Here is a 25,829-nt window from a genome sequence, read left to right on the forward strand (position 1 = left end):
GCATATTTTCCTATGTCAATGCACATGTAATAAAATTACTATGTATATTCAGATATAATCCAACTTTTCTGGCACAAGTTTGGCGCTGAAAATGCCCCACTTGGCTTATATTCGAGTCAAATATATAAAAGTAATAAACTTACATACTTAACCACTGGCGTTCACCCCCAGCGTCCTCTTTTCCCAGGACGCTTATGGTTCCCAACAGTGCGGGTACACTATGACGCGGCACCACGTTGCCGCCTTGTGCAGTCATAGTAGATGATGTATAGCATCATGTATGTGATCAGGGCCGGATTTAGGCTGGTGGAGGCCCCTGGGCACAAAGTCTAGGGAGGCCCCCACTGAATGTAGCATACGTACACATCCTCATGCTCACTATGGACTATCCCCCCAGAACTACAGCTGCATACAGCCGCCAACCACCAAGTAATACATCTACATACAGCCGCCAACCACCAAGTAATTCATCTACATACAGCCGCCAACCCCCCACTAATACATCTGCATACATCCACCAACCACCCAGTATTACATCTACATGCAGCTGCCAACCCCCTAATACTACATCTGCTACAGCCACCAATCCCTAGTACTACATCTGCATACAGCTGGCTTACCCCCAGTACTACATCTGCATACAGCCGCCAACCACACAGTAATACATCTACATATAGCCGCCTCATCCCCAGTACTACATTTGCATACAGCTGCCGCCCACCCAGTAATACATCTACATACAGTGGCCTCACCCCGAGTACTACATCTGCATACAGCCGCCAAACCCCCAGTAATACATCTGCAGGCAGCTGCCAACCCCTCAGTATTTCATCTACATACAGCTACCTCACACCCAGTAATACATCTACATACAGCCGCCAACCCACCAGTGTTACACATGAATAGCACTGTTCCTGTGTGTTTTTTGTTCTCCACTTGTAGTCACACATTTCATCTTCTTTACTTCCTCCCCCTCCCGTGACATAACAGGATCACGTGCCATCCAGTTCATGGCAGGATCACGTACCATCCGAAGGATCTGGGAGATGTCTGTCCCTTGTATTATCGCTGAGAGCTGATTTTCTCTTACTGGGAGCGATGCCCTGCAGCACCGCTGCTGATCATTGCTCCAGCCAGAGACAGTTAGCTCTCAGCTAACTATATAGGACTGGCAGCACAGCAGCCAGCGCTGCACAACCAGTGAGCCCACTGCAAGCCTGTTCCAACTCCCCCATGAGCGATGTGCTGCGGCACTGCCGCACTATCTACGATCACCAACGGCGCACTGCACACTTTAAGCATACAAATGTTTGACTGACAGTGTCCGATTGCGTGCGCCAAAAACCCCTTTTAAATTGTCTATGTATAACAAGCGTGACCATTCTTTTGAATGGCCAGCATGAAATATACACATCTAAAAGAAGAACATAGGGAGAAGGCAAAGGCGCCACATGCGTTAAACCTTATTGAATAGTAAGTCCAAGTTATGCTCACCTTCTTAGATTGTACAATCGGTACAACATGGATGCTGGCGTATTAGTTATCTGGAGTGGTTTAGGCTGCCTGTCAAGAGTTGCTTGGTACGACCGTAGAGATAGGTACAATAAGAAGAATATACAAGAAAAGAAAGAGCCCTGTTCAGTTTGCCTGTGTAGTGTGCAGAGGGCACTGGATTCAGGATTTCTGGCGACCGTTCTTCATGAATCTGGCGCCCTCTGCACTCTTCAGACAGAGTGCACTGCTTTTTTTTTTTTTGGTGTACCTTTAACATGGGCAGTGCAACATGCTTCGGTTGCATGGTAAATTGGAAATATGTATCTCTACATACTTTGGAGTGCCAGGTTATTGTTTTGCACAGTCCAACTGAGCACCGGAACACCCATTTCAGAGCAGAAATTTGTGTCACATAAAGAATGAAGAATGGCTCAGGCACTTTTTAAATACTCGCCAGAAAACTAAGCTGGTGCAAGCACCATAGTAAATGTGGGCCAGTGTGATTGGCGCCGGTATTAATCGGAATTTCCTGGTATATTTTCTTCTCAGCTTGAAATATGACATTTACATTGCAATAACCACCAAGAACCAAATCACAATGTCCAATATCAATTTAATAAGGGGTAGTAGATAATATGGGTTCATTATCAATATTTTAATTCTTAATGTACTTTTAATATTTTGATTATCTCCAGGATATACATGGTACAAAATATTTTTCTGGGATGAGAGTTGAATTCTATAACTACCAAAAACCCTACATGGATATCTAGATATATGGTTTTTACTATACATGTATGTATACACTATATATGTAGATTTAGTATTTTTCAGCTCTTACAGATAATGTATCTTTTCAGTGAAAGAGCATATCGGATGTCAGAAGGGCATATTAACAGCAGAACAGTTTTCTTGGAAAAATCTCCTCAATGGACCAATTATATTAAAACTACATACCTATGTGACGAAGGCGGCTATGATAACTCTGCCTCCAGGGTTTGTATTTTACATTTTTCCACAGGCCGATGTGCGCAGTGGCCCATGGCATGCAATATATTTGTAATGTTTTGAGAAGCATTGGATTTCACCATTTTTTTTTTTAGAGGGTTTTTTGTAAAGTTGATTTTTTGATATTGCTATTTTAAATTATAAAATGCAAAGTTCTAAGCTGATCATTGTTCATTGTAAGGGTAATGCCTTATCCCCTTGTCGCTGTTTTGGTCAGTGTTTTGCATTAGTGTTTGGGAGCAGTACATGCTCCACGTATATAGACTGTCACAGCACATGCTCCACATTATATATGCAGCATAGCAAAACAAAAAATTAACAAATTAATACTCACCTACCTGCATTCCCTTCAGCTGCCTCCTTCTGGCGCATGTGCTCTTTAGGGCACTGGCAGATGTGCCGTCCACTCCTCTCTACAACCCAGGTGCTGTCGCTTAAGCAATGATAGAAACGACAGGACCTGGGTCACCTGTTTCCGCTGCCTGTGCCCAGTGATCAAGGCTGTGTGCATCTTAGACACACATAGCCCTGATTTGTATTGAGGGCTGGGAGTCAGACTTGCTGCTTGGGCCCCATCTAGTGGCCAGAGACTGCTGGTCGACAATTCCCCTTATGAAAATGGGCCAGCTTTAGGGTATCCTACATGGTCAGGATTTTTAAGCCAAAACTAAGAATGCTCCAAGACATTTGACCAGTGCATTCCTTTGTGTAAGTTCCAGTTCTGGTTTTGGCTTAAAAATACTAATGCAAAATCCTGATCAAATCCTGACCGTGTGCAGATTATAATGGATATCATTGGTTACACAAACACAGTCCACTGTTCTAAGAACTTGTACTTAAGAACACCTGACTTACAGACGACCCCTAGTTACCAATGGACCTCTGGATTTTGTTAATTTGCTGTGCTTTAGCCTGAGACTACAATGATAAGCTGTAACAGTTACCAAATGTGTTTGGAATAAGCTTTATTGTTAATCCTGGTTCTTGACAACCCATCATTTTTAAAATCCAATTGTCACAGAGACCAAAAACATTTTGACTGGGGTTACAATTATAAAGTATACATTGCTGACTTACATACAAATTCAACTTAAAACCAAACCTATTGAACCTATCTTGTACGTAACCCGGGGATTGCCTGTTGATACAAGAAAGAAGAGATATGTGGCTAAATATATGACATTGAAGGTGTTTTCCCACAGAGGCTAGGGCCTAAGGTTAGGGCTTAACTTGCTGATCAGAGGGGGTCTCAGTCCTGAGACCCCCGCTGATGTTGAGAACAAGGGGTCCAAGCGACCCCTTGACGCTCCTCAGACTAATGGAGCAGACGGCCGCGCATGACCGCTCTGCTCCATTAATCTTTATGGAGCTGATGGAGATCGGTGAGGGCTCAGCAATTTCTGTCAGTTACATAGAGAGTAATGGAGCAGAACGGTCATGCGCGGCTGTCTGCTCCATTATTCTGAGGAGCAGTGAAGGGTCGGTTATTCCCCTCGTTCTCAACATCCTCTGGGGTCTCGGCACTGAGACCCCACTGATCAGCAAGTTATGCCCTATCCCCTGGAATGGGCATAACCCTCCTTTGTGGGAAAAATCCTTTAAGTAAAGGAGATGAAGAATTTCCCATGTGGGTGACCTAATGTAACTAAAGTTATTGAAGAGAATAAGATAAATGCAAGTTTGCTTAAATGTTTTTTAAAAGTTTTTCTACTTCAAGTATGAAGTTTTACTTTGAATGTGTTATTAAACTTTTCTTGCAATTTAAAGCTTAAAGGGGTTTTCCCAATTTCGGCAAATTAATGTTATTGTCTGTAATACAAAAAATTATACAATTCTCCAATATACTTTCTGTATAAATTCCTCACGGTTTTCTAGATCTCTGCTTGCTGTCATTCTATGTTTACTACAGAAATCTGATGGCTCGTTATCACCCACAGTTCTAATTATTTACGATGATACTAACGAGCTGCGCATCTGTCTGTCCACTGGTAGACAACATAGAAGCTTTCCATAGAATGGCAACAAGCACAGATCTAGAAATCTGCGAGGAATTGATACCGTGAGGATTATACAGTATATTGGAAAATTATAGAACTTTTTATAATACAAACAATAACATTAACTTGCTGAAATGGGAACACCCTTTTAAGTTCTGTGTAAAATAATTCTTGAAATTTTTCATTAGACAATTTTTTTATGTGTCTTCATTGCAGCCGTCATGTCTTACGCTTCACTGCAAGTTCACCCTTGGGGCATCATATCCACCTGTGTAGTACAGTACCATTTGTCTTTGGTGATGAGGAAACTGTTATGCCATATCTTGACAAGGTACATGTTCCCATGGAAACTAAAGCACTAGGTCACTGTACATGATTTATTATATTCTCATTGTATTCTGTAAAAAATGGCAACACTGTACTTGTTTTATGAAGAATGTGTGATACTGTGATACTTTTTCAGTTTTTTTTATTTTAGTTGTGATAATTTTGTTAATACAACAAAGACAAATGTGTATAAGCAGCTCTCACTCCTAAGTAGTAATTATTTTTACAGTGCCTACATCTGGTGTACATGTATGGCGGATGTGAGTAAGCGGTTATTGAATTCAGACATTAATTTATTGCAATGTACAGCTATCTCTATACATGTAAGTTTATGTGAATATGTATATTATTTGCAGTTACAAAAAGTATCAATTGAAAATTGACACATCCTGGGGTGTTACTTGAGGGGTAAGAGAATGCAGTACGGTCTCTTTCAAATATGATCATTTATAGTTAGGGGGCCTTCTGCAGGTTTTGCATTGGGACCCACCAAAAATCTTTTGCTTTGCTTATTAATTATTACACATTATTGCGTAGTCCTTGGTATAGTAGGGACCTATCAATTAGGCTTATATACCGCTTTTTTGACTCAATTACTGTAACTTAATTATTGACTTGCAAACATTAGGTTTGGATTAAAAAGTTAATTATATAAAATACATTCTAGTTCACAATCTATGTTGGAAACTAATAGATATATTATCTAATTGTGATTGTTATTGTATTATACAGGAAAGCTATCGATTTATGGACCAGGCTTCAACTATAATAAGAGCTTTACTGAAAGTTATGCATAACTTTAGTAATGAAAATGAACTTAACAGGGCATTAAAAGAATTGCAGCTTACACATTATCCACAGCAAATGAGAGAAAAACATTGTAGACTTACAAATGAACATTTTAAGGTAAAAATAACTGCTTTTAGCTATAACAAAATAGAAATTGGTTAACCAGAAAATATTTTATATCTATCTAGGTATCTATCTCTCCCTGTCTGTCTCTAACTCACTCTCCCTGCCTCTCTGTCTCTCTCTCACTCTTCCCGCCTCTCTCATTCACTCTCCCTGCCTTCTCTCATTCACTCTCCCTGCCTGTCTCTCTCTCACTCTCCCTGCCTGAATCTCTCTCCCTGCCTGTCTCTCACTCACTCTCCCTGCCTATCTTTCTGTCTCTCATTTACTCACATACTCTCCCTGCCTGTCTTTCTGTCTCTCATTTACTCACTTAATCCCCCTGCCTGTCTTTCTGCCTCTCATTTACTCACTCACTCAATCCCCTTGCCTTTCTTTCTGTCTCTCATTTACTCACTCACTCTCCCTGCCTGTCTTTCTGTCCCTCACTCGCTCACTCTCCCTGCCTGTCTTTCTGTCCCTCACTCGCTCACTCTCCCTACCCGTCTTTCTGTCCCTCACTCACTCACCCTGCCTGTCTTTCTGTCTCTCACTCACTCACTCTCCCTGCCTGTCTTTCTGTCTCTCACTCACTCACTCTCCCTGCCTGTCTTTCTGTCTCTCACTCACTCACTCTCCCTGCCTTTCTTTCTGTCTCTCACCCACTCACTCTACCTGCCTGTCTTTCTGTCTGTCGCTCACTCACTCACTCTCCCTGCCTGTCTCTCACTAACTCTCCCTTCCTGTCTATCACTCTCCCTGCCTGTCTCTCTGCCACTCACTCACTTTCCCCACCTATCTCTCACTCATTCCCCCTGCCTTTTTCTCACTCTCCCTCCCTGTCTCTCTGTTTCTATCCATTTCCATCTTATGTCACATATAAGCTGTCATTGCCAGTAGTAACCGCTCAGAGCTCATCAATGACCTGTGGTAAAAGTTAACCAATAATGGCTCAGAATCTAACTGCCAAAGCATCAGCAGATTCCTTTAGCGGACATGCATATACACACACTCACACATACACTAGCTTTATACACTCACCGGCCAGTTTATTAGGTACACCATGCTAGTAACGGGTTGGACCCCCTTTTGCCTTCAGAACTGCCTCAATTCTTCGTGGCATAGATTCAACAAGGTGCTGGAAGTATTCCTCAGAGATTTTGGTCCATATTGACATGATGGCATAACACAGTTGCCGCAGATTTGTCAGCTGCACATCCATGATGCGAATCTCCCGTTCCACCACATCCCAAAGATGCTCTATTGGATTGAGATCTGGTGACTGTGGAGGCCATTTGAGTACAGTGAACTCATTGTCATGTTCAAGAAACCAGTCTGAGATGATTCCAGCTTTATGACATGGCGCATTATCCTGCTGAAAGTTGCCATCAGTTGTTGGGTACATTGTGGTCAGGTAGGCTGTGGCGTTGCAACGATGCTCAATTGGTACCAATGGGCCCAAAGAGTGCCAAGAAAATATTCCCCACACCATGACACCACCACCACCAGCCTGAACCGTTGATACAAGCCAGGATGGATCCATGCTTTCATGTTGTTGATGCCAAATTCTGACCCTACCATCCGAATGTCGCAGCAGAAATCGAGACTCATCAGACCAGGCAACGTTTTTCCAATCTTCTACTGTCCAATTTCGACGAGCTTGTGCAAATTGTAGCCTCAGTTTCCTGTTTTTAGCTGAAAGGAGTGGCACCCGGTGTGGTCTTCTGCCTCAAACCGTCTTCTGCCTCAAACCATCTGCCTCAAAGTTCGACGTACTGTGCATTCAGAGATGCTCTTCTGCCTACCTTGGTTGTAACGGGTGGCGATTTGAGTCACTGTTGCCTTTCTATCAGCTCGAACCAGTCTGCCCATTCTCCTGTGACCTCTGGCATCAACAAGGCATTTCTGCCCACAGAACTGCCGCTCACTGGATGTTTTTTCTTTTTCGGACCATTCTCTGTAAACCCTAGAGATGGTTGTGCGTGAAAATCCCAGTAGATCAGCAGTTTCTGAAATACTCAGACCAGCCCTTCTGGGTGCCACGTTCAAAGGCACTCAAATCACCTTTCTTCCCCATACTGATGCTCGGTTTGAACTGCAGGAGATTGTCTTGACCATGTCTACATGCCTAAATGCACTGAGTTGCCGCTATGTGATAGGCTGATTAGAAATTAAGTGTTAACGAGCAGTTGGACAGGTGTACCTAATAAAGTGGCCAGTGAGTGTATATTAGATGTATGTATACATGTTTTTCCTTTTCCGGTCACCAGGAATGTAATTTTTAGCTGGTGAAATTATTATTTCAGCGCCAATGACCCAAAACTTTAGTTAGAAGTAAAACAATAAAATATGTTAATTATAGGCTGATGAATGGAAAAACATACATATTTTCAGAGAAGCAAACATCAAATAAGATGGGTTTTTATTTGTCTTGTTTTGATATAGTAGAATATATGTAAAATCTTTCTCTTCTTATATTTCAGAATCTTCATATTGCTCTGTGGCATCTCATGACTGAAGCCATGGGGAACAAAGTTACACATGACTTAATATTCGCTTTCCGTGTCTTCACAATGGATTTCTCAGCTATTTTGGCTACAGAATCTCATTTAATGCAAGGTATCTGAGCTCATCTCCTGACTACGCATATCAAACATAATCCTGACTAATCAGATAGCAGTTTCCTAAGACATTCTTCAAGATATCTTGGCATAATAAGTGAAATGTTATGATTGTTTCTGTCAATGTAAACAGTTATAATCTTTGTTCAGAAACACACTAGAGATTATGAGTGCAATGACAGCTTGCTTTACTGGAGTTTTAAGAAACACAAATCCTTTATTAAGAATGTAACATATTCACAATAATAGTTTTAAGGTTATTTGTAACAAGTAGAATGTTGAGTTCTTTGGTTAAATGTTGAAAAATTTAACTGTGTATATATATATATATTCCAGTATATCTGGATACTTTGTAACAAATTTGTAACAAATAAAATAGTAATCTTGTCCAACACTATTCAGGTTATATATAACATCTGTGTTATAGTAAGAACTATAATAATCTATTCCTTTAATTGCCAAATACACACACACACACACATTGCAAGAGATTTATCAGAAGTGTCTGAGAGCAAAAATGTTATAGTTGCTCATGATAACCAATCAGAGCCCAGCTTTCATTTTGTAAACTTCTTTTGCAAAATGAAATCTGAGCTATGATTGGTTGACAGAAGCGACTAGAACAGTTTTGTTCTCAGACATTTCTGACAAATCTCCCCCATTGAGTGTCTGGCATGCAACACTATTTCATCCATCAGATATGACAGAAGTTGCAACAGCCTTTGTAATAGTAAAGTGTAATAACCATTTGAGAGAATTTTTGATATTGTTTCGGAGAAGGGTTGGGGACATTTGTGTAATAAATTATATTCTAAGACTTTATTGTTACTTTTCCTATAAAACAGCGGGTTTCTCTATTACTCCATTACTAAGAAAAAACATTTAGCCTGCACAGTGTGTGTTATGCAATCTGCAGACTGATTGCGGTAACAGCAGATGAGGCTCTGTTACGTGACTTGCTGCTCTTGACCTGGCAAGGATTAGTAATCTATATCTTGTTCTTTAGTGCCTTCCTACTTCATTAGCGGTTAATCTGTCTCTTAAATGGCTGCCCAGAGCTGGTCTCATGATCTAACCCTAGAAAAGGCAGATATTTAAAGGAGCCCCACTCCCTGAAGTTGAGCCTGGTCCCACCCTCCTGTTTACTAAGCTGATCTGGAGACAGCAGGTGGGGCCAGTCTCAACTTCAGAGAGTGGGGGCGTGCATATATAATTAGTCTGTGGAGCCAACATGTGCTCCGGAGATGTAGGCTGGAGCGCCTCCAGGTCATTAGCATATTTTATAAGCTCTTTTTCAGATGGATGCTTATGTTCCTGAAGTTAAGAAAACCTGTTTTTCATAGTAGTAAACATAACAGCCAAGTAAGTCTGAGCAGTATACCACCAGACATTCTGATGTAGATGTCCTTTAAATGTAGTATGCTGCCTGCATATTACATGCTATGCAGGATGAAGACCAATGTTCCTTATATATATTATATTATATTTTCCTTACTATATTTATATTTAGTTACAGGGTTCTTATGAAGCAATTAGGGTTTTTATTAAACAATTAGCAGGTGAGCTGCTAATATGCTGCTCTCATGCCTCCAACATAGATTTGATTCAGCAGTTTACTAAGGAAGAGTTACAGAACATATTATCAGCCACAGTTATTGAAGACCTAGACAGTCTGGAGACAGTACATGGCAAACAATATTTTTCATGTTCTCTACTTTCATAAGCTTTTGTAGTAAACGATTTGTGTTTTATTATTTATATTTTATGTTTTAAGATCCAAAGACAGAAATACCACCTTCCTGGCAAAACAGAATCTCCACTAATGTTGAAAATTCAGCATCATCTAAAATTCAAGCTTGGTGGAGAGGGATTTTCTATCGAAAATGTTTAAATGGGAGAAAACCAGGTAATCCTTGTAGATGTTTTTTCTTTGGGCTGTAGGAAATATAGATGCTTATTCAGCTCAGCAGTTAAAGGTCTTTTGCAGTTATTAGCAGGGGTGGCTAATATAAAGTAAGCATACTTACCATGCTCCGGTTCCTGCATCTTTTGTAAACTTCAAGCTTCCAGCCTAATACCCAGCCCTACGTTCCAGAAATCTGCTTTAGGGAATGACAAATCAAGTCCTTCTGTGAAATTGCTGTACTATTCAAACAGAAACTTATAAAAGATCTGACTCCTAGCAGAGTATCAATGCACCAGAGTGCTCCAAGTCCACATACAATCTTAGAATATAAAAACATTTTTCATAATCCTATTGCTACAAACAACTCACACAAAGTTATTAGTTTTGTGAATACATAAATGTAAGGAAAATTAGAGCAATAAAAAAATCACATTATAGGTTGATTATCAATTGCAGCAGTATGGGGTACAAAAATTGAGTGGTACCCAGGAGTTCATTAAGCAACACTTGAAAGGTTTATCATGAAGTTTTGCTGAGGTCTTCATTAAGATATTCTCTGCTGAATTTACCAATTAGTATTTACTTTCATTGTCCGTAAAACTCTTTACACATGTCCTTCTTAAACTGTCCTCCTATTTTATTTTCCACCCACTCTTTCACATGCTACATTCTGGTTTCTGACCCCCACCATTTTAGAATATTTGTGAAAATGTCTCATTTTTTGGTTGCTTTTGTTTTTATGCCTTTAAAGGAGTATTCCCATGAAGACAAGATTTTTAAATATACTCTGGATAAAAAAATAATGCATTGTCTAATTCATTATTATTGAATAATATTGACTCGGGATAGGGATGTAATATTACCACTGTACAAGGCATTGGATTATGCTGTCCAGTTCTAGGAACTGGTCCATAAAAATGATTCCCTGGAGCTGGAGAGGATGCAGCAAAGAGCCACAAAAATGAGAAGGAGGGTCTCAGTTATGAAGAAAGATTAGATTTATTTAGTCTGGAAAACTAAGATGACTAAGAGGGGACAGGATTAATTTATATAAATATATGAATGGTCCATACAAAAAATATGGTGAAAAGTTGTTCCAGGTTAAATCAAATTAAAAACAAGATGGCACTGTCTATATCTGGAGAAAACAAGGTTTATTCACCAGAGGTGACATGGCTTCTTTCCTATGAGAACTGCCAATCTGTGGAATAGTCTGCCTCAGGCGCTGGTCACAATAGGGACAGCAGAGAGCTTTCTTTACATCTAAATAACATTGACGGTTATGTTATATAGGATTGTTTCCCCCAAATCCCTCCCTTATCCAATCCCTTCCCTTCCTTGGCTGAACTTGATGGACATGTGTCTTTTTTCATATGAACTTTTTTAGTATAAACTGTCTAACAAAAATACAGCATTTTACAGATATAATTCAACCTGTCTCTATCAGTACTGGTGTGTACAATTTTGTTTGCCCCTTGATCAGACCATAAATCTTCTGATTATAGTCAGGCAGGGTAGATTCTTCTCACTTTGGAATTTTATACTGACCATCACTAAGTGATAGGAACTAAAACAGTTATTAAACTGAGTAAAATTGTAAAGTAAGGGGGTTGAAAAGGATCTTTGTGTAAACATTACTAGGGGATTAAAATTGAGAACTTGCTTTTATGGGCAAACCCCTTTAAGGTCCTCCCATAGCTTCTGAAAATTTGCCCTCCTGAAATTTAGAATGTTCGCTGCCCCTCTGCTAACCATGTTAGTACAGCATAATATAAAATCAATGCTATTTTGGTCACTATTACCCAGGTTCCCCCTAACCTGTAATTTTGATATTCTGTCAGTTCCGTTAGTTCGGATAAGGTCCAGGAGTGCCCCCTCTTGTTAGCTCCAGGACTAGTTGTGACAGGTATTTTTTTTTTTCGGTGTTGACAGAAGCCTGCTGCATTTGAAGGACTTGTCCCTCACTCTTTATCTGTGTAATTGAAGGCCCCCACGATCAGTACTTCACAGTATTTTTAAGCCTTATATATTTGACTTATCAACAGTTCCTCTACACCATTTTATTTGGAGCCTTATAAAAAACAGTGGTGGGGAACCTATGGCACAGGTGGCATAGGTGGCACTCAGAGCCCTCTCACCAAAGAGGATGCCATGGATTCCCAGACAGCTAAGGACTTGCTGTGCTCAGTGCTATTTAGAAGGGGTTGGCTGCTTGCTTCTAAAAACAGTGCCACACCTGACCATAGTTTGTGTCGGTATTGCAACTCTGCTTAAAAGAGATGAATGGAGCTGAGTCCCAATACTTTTTTCTTTTGAAAAAAATCATTCAAACTATTAAACCTCTGTACAGGCGGTCCCCTACTTAAGGACACCCGACTTACAGACAACCCATAGTTACAGACAGACCCCTCTGGCCACTAGTGAAGCTTTCTGAATGCTTTACTATAGTCCCAGATTGCAATAATCAGCTGTAAGGTGTCTGTAATGAAGCTTTATGTATAATCCTTGGTCCAATTACAGCAAAAAAATGTTTGAACTCCAATTGTCACTGGGGCCAAAAAATTTTTTGTCTGGATCTACAATTATAAAATATACAGTTTCTACTTGCATACAAATTCAACTTAAGAACAAACCTCCGGGGACTGCCTGTACTTTAACCACTTACCGACATGTGACGTTATACTACATTAAACTACAAGAAGAGAAAGGAGTGCAAGAAGCGGCTCAACAATGCAGAACAATGATGAGTTTAATTTAATGATTAAACATATACAAAATAGACCATATTGGAGACACACATTTAAAATCATTTAAAATAACAAATGTTCACATAAATTCATAGTGGTTACCAGGGTGTAGGTCAACACCACAACGCCCCTATCCAATCACATGATAATGATATCCACACTCCCTATACTACCATGATGTTAAAAAGTTTTTGATTAAATATCAATACTCCAAGCCATATGGTAAACACTGCCCTGTAAACAATGTACAACTGCTTGTACGCCTAATTTCACTAAGCCAAAGACAAGAATAACAAAGTTTGTGCTAATTAAATAAAAATATGCCAAAGCGCATGTGCCAAAGAGAGTAGACAATGATACGTGGTAAGTAAATAGTTATGGTCAAGTGAATCATCCACATAGTTACTAACGACGGTACACGCTCTAGGTAGGACAACAAATGTGAATATCAATAGGCTGGCATACAGGTGGGAGAAGGAAGGAGGACAAGAGCGGCGGGCTCCCCATGCGTATTGTTGTGCAAGACGACTTCTTCAGGGGTATATAGTAATACTACATCACATGCCGGGTGCGGGTGCATGGAGAGGGCTCACAGGCTGAGCCCTCTCCATAGCCCGTAAGTCTTTGCTGCATATTGCAGCAAAGTCTTACCGGTAACATGCAGGTGTTTTCCACCGTTCACCGCCGGCGGCTTCAAAATGATGGCGACCATCTTGCCGAGGGTCGTCACTCCCCGTAACGTCACCGGGGAGCGGTGATCCATTGCCATTATTATTGTAGCTCTGGTTCCAGGCGGTCTGACAATTCTTCCTGTTCAGGGAAACCTGATTTTGTCACTCCTTTTTTTTACTGTATTGGTGTTCTCAGGATACTAATACGATTGAAAGCTATGACAGAGAAGGGAGCAAGAAGTTACTGCTTAAATTGCCATGTTGGCACTTTGCTATAAATAGGAGGGCTTTGGCTGTAGTTTGGGCACTCTATAAAAGGTTCACTGCCCTACTAATATTTTATTATCATTTTTACTCCCCTTATCTCCACCCATAGGAACTCCACATATTAAATTTACTCACCAATTTATTTATGTTTTATTTATTTATGTTTCACTGATACCTACTATATCATATTTGCCCTTCAAAATTAAGGGGGTCATTTATCTTTAGTCAGGACATTTGTGTGGGTGTCTTTAATGGGGGTTTTTTTTTTTTACGGTTTTTGTACTTGATTGATTTATCTTAGAAGTTGATATATTAGGCAGATGAGTCTGTGCGATTATTAAAATGTCACACAAAAGTCTCAAACTTTTCTGCAACTTCTTCTGAAGTTTTTCTGTGCCTGGTCAGTCATGGAGTTTTTATTTGCTATATTTTAACAATGATTTGCGCCAAAATTACAACAAATTTTAAAGATATAGACACATCACTGAAAAATTCTTGCGTGGCCAACTTTGCAAGGTGAATGGAAAAATCACAATTTTGAGTGCAACTTCTTCTTTGTGGTGCATGTATGTGCATTGTTTAACATTTGAATGTAAAATCCTGCATTTCCCGAAAGCGGCACACATTACAACCCTTAGCAAATGAGCCCCATTGTTCGGTATGCACAATCTTAGTGAAATATTGCCCTGTCTGTTCCCCTAATGGAATCTCCTACTACCAGCACCTGTCTGACCTTGCCTGTGCTCCCATTACCCTTCTTACTGGTGCAGACAGTCCACTGGTTGTTAGAGGCCATTTCTTGCTGCAGCATTGCTACCCCAGAGCAGATATGTCCCTCATCCGCCAGCTTGGCAAACTTATTGTGGTACAGCAGATCAGAGCAGCTGCCCCCTCACTCATAACCTCCACAATACCACACACTTATGACTAATGAATGCTCGCTAACACTCCCACACTCTCCGTTCTGTTTGCTACATAAAGGTTTAAGTGCCAAATAAGCTGCTCCTTTAACTTCAAAATAATATGTCTGCAAAACCAATTTGTTTTATATACCTCTTTTACATGGACAACAAATTTGTAATAATTGGTGTAATTAATTTGTTAATATTTCAGTATGTGATGAAGCTAAAGTAAACAGACTGAAACATTAAATATTTTGGATTGCACTTTAATGAAAGAAGATTATATTTGCATGCCAAGTATTAATCCATTACCAGTATCGGGGGGTGGTTCCCCAGCTTGTGCACTATCTAAGGGCTTATTCACATGGCCGTTATGGGGGTTGAGATCAGATCATGTCCCCCATAGATTTCTATGGCTCCTATATATTATGGATGGATGATTATTATGGAGGATTATCTGTTGTGTGTGATGATGATTTTACAGCCTGGCTCTGGTTATCCTCTGCGCTGACTCCATCCTTATCTCCAGTGCTCACACCTCTGCCCTTCCTCTCTTCTCCCCTCCTATAGTTTGATGGGGTCTGGTGGTGATGTAGTACTCATTATGAGTACAGTAAAATCATAGCTGAAGAAGACCAAAAGCTAGCTCTTATGCAGGGCTGAACAGTCACACTGTTCTGAGGACAGAGCCCTGGGCAATTGCCCAGTTTGTCCCCTCCGCCAACAAAGCCAACTACAGTTACTATATTGTACATGTATAAGACAGTGTGGATTATAACTTAAGAGTGGTGACCCGCTCATAAACTTGATGAATTTCTTTATGCATTAGGACATTTCTGCTGCTCAATACGATTCTACTAGGCATGGTATTGCACTGAGATTGCTCTAGGTAGTTCTCTATGTTCTCCCTGGTGGGTATGATGTGAATGTAGGCATGAAGGGATCCAAGATTAGCCAGAGCCTCCATGTCTTGGGAGAGGCCAGTTGGTTGGGTGGGAGGGCTGTGAAGAGAGCATGCCAAATCTCCTCCCAGTGCATCCTACATGGGTGAGCTTAAAGGGGAGCTATAATAGAGGCCATCTAAGGAAGCCAGGAAGGGTTGCAGGTTACTGGTCTTCTCATAGTTGCCACAAGCACCTCCAGGCAATGTTGCCAAGTGCAGGTTAAAGCAGTGCTGTGTGTGGCTCTGACAGGGTAGAGGGCCTGCTGTTTGTGGCTGCAGGAGGTGATGTCTCCCCCTGAAGATAGAACCAACAAGAAAAAGGCAAGTGTGTATAGGCAAAAGAATCAAAAAACTTTATTACAATATACAAAAAAGTCCCACATATATGTTTTAAAACCACTTAAAAAGTGTATAAATACACATATTTACAAAAACAAAGTGGATCCGAGCCAATAACAAGGACCCACATACAGCCACAGGTGTGTGCAAAGCACAAAAATATACAATTTCCTTACACAGAATACTGTCAACAATTCAGATGTATATGCCAAAGTTTAGTCCTGCAGAACGCATCAATGATAAGTATCCAAAGTAAACCCAACACTATAATGGTGATACTGGATTCCCAAGATAAACATCAATTAAAGTAGGTAACATGGATACAAAAAAATTGGGAGTCCAGAGACTGACACAGGACAAAAACCAGAGGCACGCATGATATACGGTTCAAACCATAGTAAGTGGAGGAAATGCTGAATGATAAACCTGTGGCTGAAGGCACCCAGGTTTAAGCAGGTTAAAGCAATGCTGTGTGTGGCTCTGACAGGGTAGCGGGCCTGCTGTTTGTGGCTGCAGGAGGTGATGTCTCCCCCTGAAGATCCCATGACAAGGTGGTGGCCTGTGCCCTAACAAGTGAGGCATATAGGGCAGTGATGGTAACCTCTTAGACATGGAGTGCCCAGACTACAACCAAAACCCACTTATTTATCCCAAAGTGTCAACATTTAAGTGCAATTTAAGCAGTAACTTCTTGGTCCCTTCTCTGTTATAGCTTTCAATCGTATCAGTATCCTAAGAACACCAATACAGTAGAAAGAGAGAGTGACAAATTCAGGTTCCCCTGAATAGGAAGAATTTTCGGGCCCGGAGCTGAAGCTACAATGATAATCCAGATTTGCCAACACCTTCCCTTACCTTACTCCTGTAGTCTCAGGCAGCGATGCCGCTTTAACATAGCACTGAGTGCAGAAAGTCCTGGGCTGTCTGGGATTTCATGAAGATCTCTTGTGTCCTCTTTGGCCTGGGTGCCCACAGACAGTGCCATAGGTTCGCCACCACTGATATAAGGGGATGTGGACATAGCTGCCAAGTCCTGCAGGGGTTCCTAACAGCTGTGCTTCCAGATTGAAGGTGCTATGTGCGCTGCTCCTTGTTGCTTCCATGTGTGAGTACTGAGCTCAGCAGCGCCAAAGATGGTGGAAGCAGCAAGCAGAGGGGCCAGTGAGCTAACCGGAGTTTGCACTATGGCTGCAGGGGGGAGAGATGTATGGGGCCAACACCTCCAGTACTGCCATGGGGTCCAGGGCCAGCAGCTGCTGCTGGTGTGTGAAAAAGCGCCCGATGCCCTTCGTGCTGGAGCAGATGAGAGAAGCAGAAGAGGGTCCCTTCTTCTTTTTAGAACCCTTGGGACTTTTTGGAGGCTTCCAGAATGTTTTTTTGTCTCCTGATCCCTGTCCCAGAGAGGAAGCTAGACAGGGAAGTGTTCTCACTCTTCCATGGCCAGGCCATGCCCCCTACCCGACTTTAGTGTATTTATTAGAAATTATTGCAAATATATGCAATGAATTTTTTAATACAGATGACGCACAATGGCTAATTTTATTTTTTTTTTAAATGTTTGTGAAACTAAATCACATTATCAACTAGTGTGACATAGAAATGTTGAAAACAGTGTAGTAGCTGTTGTCAAAGTGACCATTACTATATCGTTTTGTGATGGTCAATATTCTCAAATCATTGTTGTCATAATAAAGTATTCTGCTATTAAAATCGTATGTTCATAGCCATTATCATTTTCAGAATAGCCAGCAAATACCTACATTTTTTTTTTTAGGTTTATTTTATTAGTGTTGTCTTAGTGATATCAGTGCTGTATTATCACCACCATCCCATCAAGGTCATTGCATGGCAAGCAGTAGAATTTTAATATTTATCATAATAACAATTAACTCATCAACTGGGTACAGCCATTATTCATTCATGGTAACCACTATGGTACCAATCATAACCTTGCTGTACATATCATGGAAATTATTCTTATGCCAATGTTAACATTGGGAATATTGTTGCATAGTTATTACCATAACAACCCCTTATTGGTGCCATCAAAAGCATTCTAATGGCATTGCTTTTTTCTCCTTGATAGCAATAGTCATTGCCATTTTGGTATTAAGTCTTAATTTGCATTGCAACCACTATGTCACTTTTCTTATGTAAATAAATCACTATTGCCATGGCAGCATTTCTCATATCCTTGCTGTCCTGGCAACCAATATAACATATAAAGCCATGTTAATCATAGCCATATTGAAGCTAATAATCATCTTATCCAGGCATTTTAATGTCATTGCTATCATGTTTTATTTTTGTGAATGCCATTGTGGCAACTATTAAGATCCAGTCTTTGTGGTGGTAAAGATTTTACCATCCTGGGGAATGCATAGAATTCCAAGGCCTTATAGACTATGATGTTGACTTTGAACTGACCTATAGTTTTGCTACAAAGATAACCATGATTACCTTTTGATTAGAATCAGAATATGCATATAACAATACATAACACGTATTAGTACTACTGTAAGTAGTGTCAAAAGAACATATGTCAGGAATATTTGCTGACATGTATATCCTCGATTTACAGTATATACACTCACCGGCCACTTTATTAGGTACACCTGTCCAACTGCTCGTTAACACTTAATTTCTAAGCAGCCAATCACATGGCGACATGGTCAAGACAATCTCCTGCAGTTCAAACCGAGCATCAGTATAGGGAAGAAAGGTGATTTGAGTGCCTTTGAACGTAGCATGGTTGTTGGTGCCAGAAGGGCTGGTCTGAGTATTTCAGAAACTGCTGATCTACTGGGATTTTCACGCACAACCATCTCTAGGGTTTACAGAGAATGGTCCGAAAAAGAAAAAACATCCAGTGAGCGGCAGTTCTGTGGGCAGAAATGCCTTGTTGATGCCAGAGGTCAGAGGAGAATGGGCAGACTGGTTCGAGCTGATAGAAAGGCAACAGTGACTCAAATCGCCACCCGTTACAACCAAGGTAGGCAGAAGAGCATCTCTGAACGCACAGTACGTCGAACTTTGAGGCAGATGGGCTACAGCAGCAGAAGACCACACCGGGTGCCACTCCTTTCAGCTAAGAACAGGAAACTGAGGCTACAATTTGCACAAGCTCATCGAAATTGGACAGTAGAAGATTGGAAAAACGTTACCTGGTCTGATGAGTCTCGATTTCTGCTGTGACATTCGGATGGTAGGGTCAGAATTTGGCGTCAACAACATGAAAGCATGGATCCATCCTGCCTTGTATCAACGGTTCAGGCTGGTGGTGGTGGTGTCATGGTGTGGGGAATATTTTCTTGGCACTCTTTGGGCCCCTTGGTACCAACATCTGATGGCTACTTTCAGCAGGATAATGCGCCATGTCATAAAGCTGGAATCATCTCAGACTGGTTTCTTGAACATGACAATGAGTTCACTGTACTCAAATGGCCTCCACAATCACCAGATCTCAATCCAATAGAGCATCTTTGGAATGTGGTGGAATGGGAGATTCGCATCATGGATGTGCAGCCGACAAATCTGCGGCAACTGTGTTATGCCATCATATCAATATGGACCAAAATCTTGTTGAATCTATGCCACGAAGAATTGAGGCAGTTCTGAAGGCAAAAGGGGGTCCAACCCGTTACTAGCATGGTGTACCTAATAAAGTGGCCGGTGAGTGTATGTGCACATGTAGTTTACTATGGAGGCAAACAATATAGCTAGGCCCATGTAAAAAGGATGCCTATTCCTGGTTATTATTTCAGTAGCATGAATATGTTCTTGACTTTGTCCTACAATGAAACTGCATTGTTAACAAAAGAAGAATAGGGAATTAACCCAAAGGTCATTTGACGAAATAAAATCATAAGAAAAAGAAATATGTATTTTTATTTTAATTATACTTCACTAAATTGTATTTTACTAAATTCCTTCGTCACTGCTTGTTTTAGGGACCAAAGAAAACATCTTGGTGAAAGGAGTTCTTGACAAAATTATTGCAGTTGTCGAATCAAATGCTGACCAGTATGGCATTAACTTATTGAGGTAAGCTAAATACAAGTACAGTATCTACAGCCATGGTAAGATTATCGTTGTTACCTATTAGACTTACTAGGTGTAAATTGAAAAGGGTATCTTTTCCTATAGACTCCTAGGGGGTGATTTAGCTGTTCTTCTATGCCAGTTTTCAGAAATAATTGCAAATTATTGCGCATTGCAAAAAATAGTGATTAAAAATGTGACTACCCCACGCCATGTGGGAAAGGAGGGGGCGAGAAGAGGCCCATCCAGTGGTGTCAGGCTGAATGTTCGGAGGTTTTTACGCAAACCTACTTCAGGACAGAAGCTGGCAGATACACCATGAAGATATATATTTTAGCCATTTTCATATGATATAAACTATAAACATGGGCATTGTTGACAGGTCCATACATACACCTGCCATTATAGACTATTTTACACTAAATTTATGGGAAATTCAGTTTTTAGTGCAAGTATAAGTACACTGTTATGTTTTAACTTTGTACAGGATAGTCCTAAATTGACAGTAAATGATAATATCAATATTTTAATATGTTTCAGGTTTTTGATTAAGGGCAGTGCTGCTGCACATGAATATCCTTGTTATGCAGATGAACGATATAGGATTTCATTTGCTGATTATACTGTTACTTACCCAGATCAAGCTGCAAACTCATGGTTTATAGTTTTCAGGTAAGTTTTAATAAGTTTTGGTGGATCTGATAAAAAAGGATATATAGTCACTCTCCTTATATTAAAGAAGGAGTATGGCATTTGACTCTACTACCTGTTCCTTCAAACTCAAAGTTTCCTTCAAAGTTTGTGTGGATAAACAATGATCAACTTTTAAAAAACCCTTCTATTATATGAATATGGGGGCAAACAACTGATTGCCTATGGAGAAACCAGGAATTTTTACTATAGAGAATTTTTATGTAGCATGTAGAGATGAGCGAGCACTAAAATGCTCGGGTACTCGTTATTCGAGACGAACTTTTCCCGATGCTCGAGTGCTCGTCTCGAATAACGAGCCCCATTGAAGTCAATGGGAGACTCGAGCATTTTTCAAGGGGACCAAGGCTCTGCACAGGGAAGCTTGGCCAAGCACCTGGGAACCTCAGAAAATGATGGAAACACCACGGAAATGGACAGGAAACAGCAGGGGCAGCATGCATGGATGCCTCTGAGGCTGCTTAATCGCACCATTATGCCAAAAGTATGGGCAACAGCATGGCAATGACAGAGTGACCGAATGAGGCTAGATAGCATCTAAAACATCCAATAATTGACCCTGACACTATAGGGGACTATGCAGAGGCAGCGGCAGCAGCGGCAGGCTAGAGAGTGTCTTGGCAACATACCCCAAATGGACTCAGGCTTAAAACCAATGGGTGGCAGAGAGGAACCAAAGGAGGTGAGCAAGAAGCGCTCAAATAATATCAGTAAATGATAAAAGTTTGCCAGTATATTTTGTGTATTACACAGCAGGGTAGCGACAAAGTTAACAAGTTTGATGAGGAAGCCATGAAAACAACCCAAAATTCTGCCTGACACAGCTCGTTTGATAAGGGGACCATGTATGGAGGCAGTGAACTAGTAGTAGATTAAAGGTGCTGCAGTTAAAACTATGTTAGTTGGATCTTGGGATGGAGCTGGCGCTCCGCTGCCAGGCGAGCTTTCGCCAATCCAAGCCCCTGTCTCTAGGCTACTCCCCAAACAGCACTTCTAAGAACCTTTTGTATAAGATCAAGTGTAGTAGCGTTCTTATAAGTTTAGGATATGGCGGGTGAGGGGAATGTAAACAGATGCGCAAGAAGCGCTGAAATAATATTGGTAAATGATAAAAGTTTGCCAGTATATTTTGTGGATTACACAGCAGGGTGGCGACAAAGTTAACATGGAAGCCATGAAAACAATCCAAAATTCTGCCTGACACAGCTCGTTTGATAAGGGGACCATGTATGGAGGCAGCTATATGGATTACTTTTGGAGGCAGCTATGGCGATGACGTGTGGAGGTAGCAATGGAGACAACGTGTGAAGGCAGCTAAAAAGACGACGTGTGGAGGCTGCTATGGAGACAATTTAATTTGGATAGTGCCTGTATGTGGCAGTCCAAAAAAGTTTTCAAACCAGAGGAGCAGGTAGCTGGTCCTCCAGAAAAATTACATAGATTGAGTGCCTGTATGTGGCAGTCCAAAAAAGTTTTCAAAGCAGAGGAGCAGGTAGCTGGTCCTCCAAAAAGATTAAATAAAGTGAGTGCCTGTATGTGGCAGTCCAAAAAAGTTTTCAAACCAGAGGAGCAGGTAGCTGGTCCTCCAGAAAAATTACATAGATTGAGTGCCTGTATGTGGCACTCCCAAAAATTGTTTAAAACAGAGGACAGGGTAGTTGGCCCTCCAGAAAAATTAAATACATAGAGTACTATAGCCAGAGCCAGTTGGCCCTGGCAAAAAAATAGCCAGTTTCCTCTGCTTTAGTGTACAAAGAGGAGGAGAAGGAGGACAATGAGGAGGAGGAGTGCATACATTATTCAGGTTCAGCTTCTTTCACCTGGTGGAGAATGGAAATGCGGAGAAATCCAGGCTTTATTCATCTTGATAAGTGTCAGCCTGTCAGCGCTGTCAGTCGACAGGCGTGTACGCTTATCGGTGATGATGCCACCAGCTGCACTGAAAACCCGCTCGGACAACACGGTAGCTGGTCCTCCAGAAAAATTACATAGATTGAGTGCCTGTATGTGGCAGTCCAAAAAAGTTTTCAAAGCAGAGGAGCAGGTAGCTGGTCCTCCAGAAAAATTACATAGATTGAGTGCCTGTATGTGGCACTCCCAAAAATTGTTTAAAACAGAGGACAGGGTAGTTGGCCCTCCAGAAAAATTAAATACATAGAGTACTATAGTCAGAGCCAGTTGGCCCTGGCAAAGAAATAACCAGTTTCCTCTGCTTTAGTGTACAAAGAGGAGGAGAAGGAGGACAATGAGGAGGAGGAGTGCATACATTATTCAGGTTCAGCTTCTTTCACCTGGTGGAGAATGGAAATGCGGAGAAATCCAGGCTTTATTCATCTTGATAAGCGTCAGCCTGTCAGCGCTGTCAGTCGACAGGCGTGTACGCTTGTCGGTGATGATGCCACCAGCTGCACTGAAAACCCGCCCGGACAACACGCTAGCGGCAGGGCAGGCAAGAACCTCCAAGGCGTACAGCGCCAGTTCGTGCCACATGTCCAGCTTTGAAACCCAGTAGTTGTAGGGAGCTGTGTGATCATTTAGGACGATGGTATGGTCAGCTACGTACTCCCTCACCATCTTTCTGTAAAGATCAGCCCTACTCTGCCGAGACTGGGGACAGGTGACAGTGTCTTGCTGGGGTGACATAAAACTGGCAAAGGCCTTGTAAAGCGTACCCCTGCCAGTGCTGGACAAGCTGCCTGGTCGCCTACTCTCCCTCGCTACTTGTCCCGCAGAAGTATGCCCTCTGCCGCTAGCGCTGTCAGAAGGGAAATACTGTTTCAGCTTGTGCACCAGGGCCTGCTGGTATTCATGCATTCTCACACTCCTTTCCTCTCCAGGGATGAGAGTGGAAAGATTTTGCTTGTACCGTGGGTCCAGGAGAGTGAATACCCAGTAATTGGTGCTGGAATAAATTCTTTGAACGCGAGGGTCACGGGATAGGCAGCTTAGCATGAAATCTGCCATATGCGCCAGAGTCCCAACGCGCAAGAATTCACTCCCCTCACTGACCTGATTGCCCATTTCCTCCTCCTCCAACTCCTCCAACTCCTCTTCTTCTGCCCATACACGCTGAACAGTGAAGGACTGAACAATGGTCCCCTCTTCTGTCTCGCCAACATTCTCCTCCTCTTCCTCCTCATCCTCCTCCACCTCCTCCGATATGCGCTGAGAAACAGACCTAAGGGTGCTTTGGCTATCAACAAGGGAATCTTCTTCCCCCGTCTCTTGTGATGAGCGCAAAGCTTCCGACTTCATGCTGACCAGAGAGTTTTTCAACAGGCCAAGCAGCGGGATGGTGAGGCTGATGATGGCGGCATCGCCACTGACCATCTGTGTTGACTCCTTAAAGTTACTCAGCACCTGACAGATATCAGACATCCACGTCCACTCCTCATTGAAGACTTGAGGAAGCTGACTGACCTGACTACCAGTTCTGGTGGAAGTTGACATCTGGCAGTCTACAATCGCTCTGCGCTGCTGGTAAACTCTGGATAACATGGTTAGTGTTGAATTCCACCTCGTGGGCACGTCGCACAACAGTCGGTGAGGGGGCAGTTGGAGGCGGCGCTGCGCTGCCCTGAGAGTGGCAGCATCTGTGCTGGACTTCCTGAAATGCGCACAGATGCGGCGCACCTTTGTGAGCAAATCAGACAGATTGGGGTATGTCTTGAGGAAACGCTGAACTATGAGATTTAACACATGGGCCAGGCATGGCACATGTGTCAGTCTGCCGAGTTGCAGACCTGCCACCAGGTTACGGCCGTTGTCACACACAACCATGCCTGGCTTCAGGTTCAGCGGTGCCAGCCACAGATCAGTCTGCGCCGTGATGCCCTGTAATAACTCTTGTGCCTTTTATCGCCTAGGCTCAGCAGTTTGAGCACCGCCTGCTGTCGCTTAGCGATGGCACTGCTGCTGTGCCTAGAGCTACCGACTGATGGCGCCATGCCTACGGATTGTAATTCAGAGGAGGAGGTGGAGGAGGGGTGGGAGGAGGAGGAGGCATAGTAGGCCTTTGAGACCTGGACCGAGGTAGGCCCCGCAATCCTCGGCGTCGGCAGTATATGAGCAGCCCCAGGGTCAGACTCGGTCCCAGCCTCCACCAAGTTAACCCAATGTGCCGTCAGCGATATATAGTGGCCCTGCCCGGCAGCACTCGTCCACGTGTCCGTGGTCAGGTGGACCTTGTCAGAAACGGCGTTGGTCAGGGCACGGAGGATGTTCTCTGACACGTGCTTGTGCAGGGCTGGGACGGCACATCGGGAAAAGTAGTGGCGGCTGGGGACCGAATACCGAGGGGCGGCCGCCGCCATGAGGTTTCGAAAGGCCTCGGTCTCTACCAGCCTATAGGGCAGCATCTCCAGGCTAAGCAACTTGGAGATGTGGACGTTGAGGGCTTGGGCGTGTGGGTGGGTTGCGCTATACCTCCTTTTGCGCTCCAGCGTCTGGGGTATGGAGAGCTGAACGCTGGTGGATGCTGTGGAGGATCGTGGAGGCGAAGATGGGGTTTTCGCACGGGAGGTGTTTGGGCCGGGGTCCTGGGCAGGGGGCTGACTAGCAGATGACACAGGGGAAGGAGCAGTGGTGTGCCCGGCCGGAGGTGAACGGGCTTGGTGCCATTGAGTGGGGTGTTTAGCATTCAGATGCCTGCGCATACTGGTGGTGGTTAAGCTAGTAGTGGTGGAACCCCTGCTGATCCTGGTTTGGCAAAGGTTGCACACCACAGTCCGTCGGTCATCCGGTGTTTCTTTAAAGAACCTCCAGACTTCTGAAAATCTAGCCCTCGCCACGGGAGCTTGACTACGGGCAACATTTGGCGCTGATGCACCAGCTCTGTCCCTGCCTCTCCGTCTGGCCCCACCACTGCCTCTTCCAACCTGTTCTGCTATAGGACTCGCCTCCGTCTCAGAAGCACTGTGTTCACCCGGCCTATCAACCCAGCTTGGGTCTGTCACCTCATCATC

The 25,829-nt window shown here is 42.5% G+C and overlaps 1 protein-coding gene across 8 annotated transcripts in view; it reads left to right on the forward strand.

Annotated features, from left to right (window-relative positions):
* ADGB (androglobin) overlaps nt 1–25,829 on the forward strand; it is a 261,865-nt gene that overhangs the window by 124,692 nt on the left and 111,344 nt on the right. For all 8 annotated transcript variants that reach the window (XM_072140923.1, XM_072140925.1, XM_072140926.1 and 5 more), the window contains 7 exons: nt 2,355–2,490; nt 4,716–4,830; nt 5,559–5,732; nt 8,201–8,336; nt 10,113–10,244; nt 20,064–20,157; nt 20,695–20,826. In XM_072140923.1, coding sequence (XP_071997024.1) covers nt 2,355–2,490; nt 4,716–4,830; nt 5,559–5,732; nt 8,201–8,336; nt 10,113–10,244; nt 20,064–20,157; nt 20,695–20,826 — 919 coding nt within the window. The remainder of the gene's footprint in view (nt 1–2,354; nt 2,491–4,715; nt 4,831–5,558; nt 5,733–8,200; nt 8,337–10,112; nt 10,245–20,063; nt 20,158–20,694; nt 20,827–25,829) is intronic.

This window comes from Engystomops pustulosus, chromosome 3 (assembly GCF_040894005.1).
Source record: "Engystomops pustulosus chromosome 3, aEngPut4.maternal, whole genome shotgun sequence".
Lineage (NCBI taxonomy): Eukaryota > Metazoa > Chordata > Amphibia > Anura > Leptodactylidae > Engystomops > Engystomops pustulosus.